At 43.2% G+C, this 4,910-nt stretch overlaps 1 protein-coding gene across 1 annotated transcript; it reads left to right on the top strand.

The window, feature by feature from the left end:
• Window positions 1–2,391: 2,391 nt before the first annotated feature.
• Window positions 2,392–4,193, top strand: KCNF1 (potassium voltage-gated channel modifier subfamily F member 1; the record flags this gene model as incomplete). The annotated part of the gene is made up of 1 exon (XM_081997336.1): window positions 2,392–4,193. The coding sequence occupies exon 1, from the start codon at window positions 2,730–2,732 to the stop codon at window positions 4,191–4,193; it is 1,464 nt and encodes a 487-aa protein (XP_081853462.1). The 5' UTR covers window positions 2,392–2,729.
• Window positions 4,194–4,910: the final 717 nt, after the last annotated feature.

Below are 4,910 nucleotides of genomic sequence, written 5' to 3'. Positions count from 1 at the left end.
TGTAGGTGTCTGAAATGGTTACATCTGAGGATTTAAACCTAAAGAACCTGTTTCCCTGATGCAGCCTGGCAACATTTTAAACCTGACTTTCACAGATCTCAGTTTTATTTTGCAAGAACTGGTAGTCAGTAATCCCATCTGCATTTTCCCCCGTGCAAGCATGTAACTGCTATTGGCATCTTAAAAATTATTGTACTAAAATCAAGCCAAACCATTCATGTTAGTGGGCAAGGAAGTCCCAGGTGGGTAAATATTTGCTGCTGAACCCACAAAACTAGTTTTTTGCCAGATATCCAAGGTATTTCTTTTGTCCCAAGAAGCTTGCAAATCTCAGTAAATTCACATGTGCCCAGAAAAAAATTAAAATAACATCTTCTATTACACTTACACTATGTGGTACCCTCAGGTACACATGAAGGTGACACCGACCTCCAGAGGTTAACAGTGTGGCTGAGGTGTAGACTAATAGATATTACCCTTTTCCTGGGACTGTCACTTGAATAAGGTGACCAGCCCCTGCAGTTGTTGTTCCTTGCCCTCTGTAGTGTTCTGCAGCAGGGGTATGAGCAACACAACCCAGCCATTTGAAGAAGATTATGGAGCTATGGTTCAAGCATGGTTTATTCCTCCCTGTGAGACTGGGTGACTGGGTGTTACATTTACTGGGTGACTATAACAGAGCAGCAAGGACCCACTTCTCTTGGCTTCAGTTTTTGCATTATAAATTTGTACATGGATGTGTGTGACAGACAAGGAGAAAGGATTCTTTTCCTCTGTTTCACGTGTATCTTGCAAGTCTTCCTCTATTACGAATTCACCTCTTCCCTCTCCTATTTTCACTCTCATCAAACACGCAAGAGCTCAGGGACAAGGAAGGTCACTGGAAGGTCTGGGAAGGGGCTGGATCAGTGATTTTAACTCGTGGCTTGTGCACGCCTAAGCATCATAAACTACCTCCAAGGAATATTCATAAGGTACTTGAGGCTACGTGCATACTCCATGTCAAGATGAGGTCTGTTGCACAACCTCTTGCTAATCTCCCATAAGTTTCCAGCAAGGGAGTAGAAATGGAGCACAGCATGCTCAGCAGGGTCTCCCTCACTGAGTGACACCTTTCTCTCAGGATGGACACAAGTCTAGAGAAGCAAACTATCAGTCAGATTTGCCCCTTTCTGTTCCATTCCACTTAGAAGCTTTTCAGAAGCCAGTAAACTGGAAAAGATCAAAACCTGCTTTTGTAGATCATTCTGCTGTGGCCAGAAATGGTTAACTAGTTAACTGTGGCTTTTGCTGGATCAGAGCCCTCAGGACCCACTAAAATGAACTACATAGTCAGATTTAAGAGCACAGTGATAGGCCTTCCTGCATGTAAGTGTCCAGGGAACAAATGTCCATCAAATCCTAGAATTTGGAGAAAACAAAGCTAAAAGGAAATGCTTGTTATTCTACTCCTACTGGTTAAGAGCTGGATGAAGTACAAAGCACTATTACTGGTAAGTAGCATTCACCGACAGGTCATCATAGATGTTGTAAATTACTCAAACACTTACGAGGGTCAGTTGACTGCAAATCAAGAAAACAGGCTAAAACTGAGGACGCAGAGCTTTGGGAAACATGTGCAGAGTGCAGGGAAGGTTTTGCTCCGCAGCTGCAATGAAAACTTTATGGTCTCTGCTTGGTTCTCAATGACACCAGTACAAATCTGCAGTAACTCAATGTCCTGACAGAGAATTACTCTAAACTTGCTCCAGTCCTGCTGAGAGGAAGATTTATGTCCTGTATGTATTCCAAAACGCAGTATTTTTTCGCTGGCTTCTGCCATCAGAAAGACATGTATTTGTGTGTCTTTCTGCAGCTCTGGATGACTTTATACACGATTATGTTTTGCATTTGATTTAGAAAAAAAAATTAAATTGTTAAACTGCATGGCAGTATAGAAACACATTATTTTACAGCTAGGCAGGCATATAAATAGCTGAGCTGCTTTCTGTGTAGCTGGTGCTTTGCTGGGTTTCACCAGAAGAGGGTAGAATTTGGAAAGGACTCCTCGCAGCCTGGGCTCCGTATTGTGTTGGGAAACAGCAAAGGGAAAACAAGCACAAGTTTCTCCTCAGCACGCTTGCACGGAATGACTATGTGCAAGAGTCAGCAGATAAACTCTGGAAGATCTTAGAGTAAAAAGAAAACGGAGAGAGAAACAAAATTCAAACGCAGCTTTCTAGGGAAATCTGTGGAATCGAAGAGAGAAACTGCAACAGTTTTCTGTGGACTCACCCTGCTGATGGTCTCTCTGAGAACTGTCACTCACTGCACATTGCATTAATCAGAGCACAGGATTTATTTCTCTGCCGTGACTTCCAACCTGTGAATAGATATCACTTTTAGAGAGAGAATGGGACCTGAAAAGACTCTCGAGCACTGAGCAGAGGGGTGAGTTTTATTAAATGGTTTCTTCTCTTTCAAATCTGCTGGAGCTTTCTAACACCCTGCTTGCAGGCACAGCAGCCCAATGACTTGTCTTTTCCCTGCAGCTTGTTGCATACCTCAGGAGGCTTTCCTGACCGCAGGTTTATTTCTGTAACCTTTCCCACTGCGACTCCGGGTCAGTTTGGTAACATTTGTAATAGAGCTGACTCGGTGCTGATTTGCTTTCATGAGAAATTAAAACCACAAAGCTTTGAAACCAAACAACAAGCTAAAAAAGAAAAAAAAAAGCCAATACAATTAAAATGGCAGGAGACTCTAGGTTTCCAGGTGTCGACACTGACGGATCAGAAAAAAATGAAGAAACGGAGATTGTAGTCAATGTCGGTGGGGTAAGGCAGGTGTTTTACGGAGATAACTTGAATCAATACCCAGAAACGCGGCTGGCAGAGCTGATCAACTGTTTATCGGGGGGATACGATAGCATATTCTCCCTTTGTGATGACTATGATCCTGGAAAGAGAGAGTTTTACTTTGACAGAGATCCAGATGCTTTCAAATGCATTATTGACGTGTACTACTTTGGGGAAATTCACATGAAGAAAGGAATATGCCCCATATGTTTCAAGAATGAGATGGAATTTTGGAAAGTGGATCTGAAATTTTTGGATGACTGCTGCAAAACTCATCTAAGTGAAAAAAAGGAGGAACTGGAAGAAATAGCTCGAAGGGTGCAACTGATTCTGGATGACTTGGGAGTAGATGCCTCGGAAAGTCGCTGGAAAAGGTGCCAAAAATACATCTGGAAATTTCTGGAGAAGCCAGAATCATCCTACCCAGCTCGAGTGATCGCTGTTCTGTCCTTTCTGTTTATTTTAATCTCCTCTGTCGTGATGTGTGTGGGGACCATCCCAGACCTGCAGGTTGTGGATGCAGAGGGGAACCGTATGGAACACCCGACCCTGGACAGCATAGAGACAGCCTGTATAGGCTGGTTTACCATGGAGTATGTGCTGAGGCTCATCTCCTCTCCCAACAAACTCCACTTCGCCCTGTCTTTCATGAACATTGTTGATGTGCTAGCAATACTTCCTTTCTATGTCAGCCTGACCTTGACCCACCTGGGAGCCAAGCTCATGGAGCTGAGCAACGTCCAGCAGGCTGTCCAGGCGCTGCGCATCATGAGGATCGCGAGGATTTTCAAGCTTGCACGGCATTCCTCGGGGCTCCAGACTCTAACGTATGCCCTGAAACGCAGCTTTAAGGAGCTCGGGCTGCTCCTCATGTATTTAGCTGTTGGAATCTTTGTCTTTTCTGCCCTGGGTTATACCATGGAGCAAAGTCACCCTGAAACTTTATTTAAAAGCATCCCTCAGTCATTTTGGTGGGCAATCATTACCATGACCACAGTTGGATATGGAGACATATACCCTAAAACAACACTAGGAAAACTGAATGCTGCCATCAGTTTTCTTTGCGGGGTGATAGCGATCGCCCTTCCCATCCATCCCATCATTAACAACTTTGTCAGGTATTATAACAAACAGAGAGTTTTAGAAACAGCTGCCAAGCACGAACTGGAGCTGATGGAGCTAAACTCAGCCGAGGGGAAAGCCGCAAGCTCCAGAAGTGAACTAGCGGATCTTGCGAGGGAAGGCAAGGAGGGTCCTTTTCATAGCAGCCGGCTAAAAGTCTCCCACAGTGACACCTTTATTAATCTCCTGTCAGAAGAGAAACACTATAGGACCAGGCTCCAAAGCTGCAAATAAACTGTGAGCTGTTGTCAGCGCTAAGCTGTTGATCGGGACAACCTGACAATCAACTATTGAAAAGACTCGTGGGATCTGTCAGAGTTGGGAGGGAGCACTGCTTTGCTTTTCCAACGTGAATATAAATTAACCCCATGGTACCTCCATCAGCCATTGGTAAGACTTTGTTGTTATTACCCAAAATAAAATAGTAGGACTCCATTGAGATCAGACTGCTTATAGTAAGTGTGTTCTGACGAAAAACATTTGTAACCTTTTTAGAGACTGAAGTCCTTCCTGATTGGTAAATGTTCAATGACCTGAATGTGCAGCATTGCCACATCAGAATTCTGTACCTGTGACAATAAAGAGCAGCATCGCACAGATTGTGTCTCCCAGGCTGTCTTCAATACCTTCGCAGCTAGGAGAACTGGTCCTTAAAAAATTAAAGCAGCCTCTCACTCATATTAGATTCAGGTTTACAGCAAAATGTTAGGAGCAGTTTCAGCCTAGAAATACTGAAAGTATGAGCATAAACCATGTACAGAATGTTATAGTCAATGAATGGTTTTGTTTTTGTTAAATGTAATTTGGGGTCAACTTTTTGGGATAGGTATCTGTTCCTTTTTCCAGAAAAAATATAATTTTCAATGGGACCTGAAGCTATTTTTTGGGCAGAAGATGTAGAACAGAATCAATGTATTTTGAGGAACAAAGGAAATAAATATTTGTTCTAGC

Source organism: Phaethon aethereus (assembly GCF_964289735.1).
Source record: "Phaethon aethereus genome assembly, chromosome: 3".
NCBI lineage: Eukaryota > Metazoa > Chordata > Aves > Phaethontiformes > Phaethontidae > Phaethon > Phaethon aethereus.
Note: the sequence above shows the minus strand (reverse complement) of the source record. Positions and strands in the feature narration are given on the sequence as shown.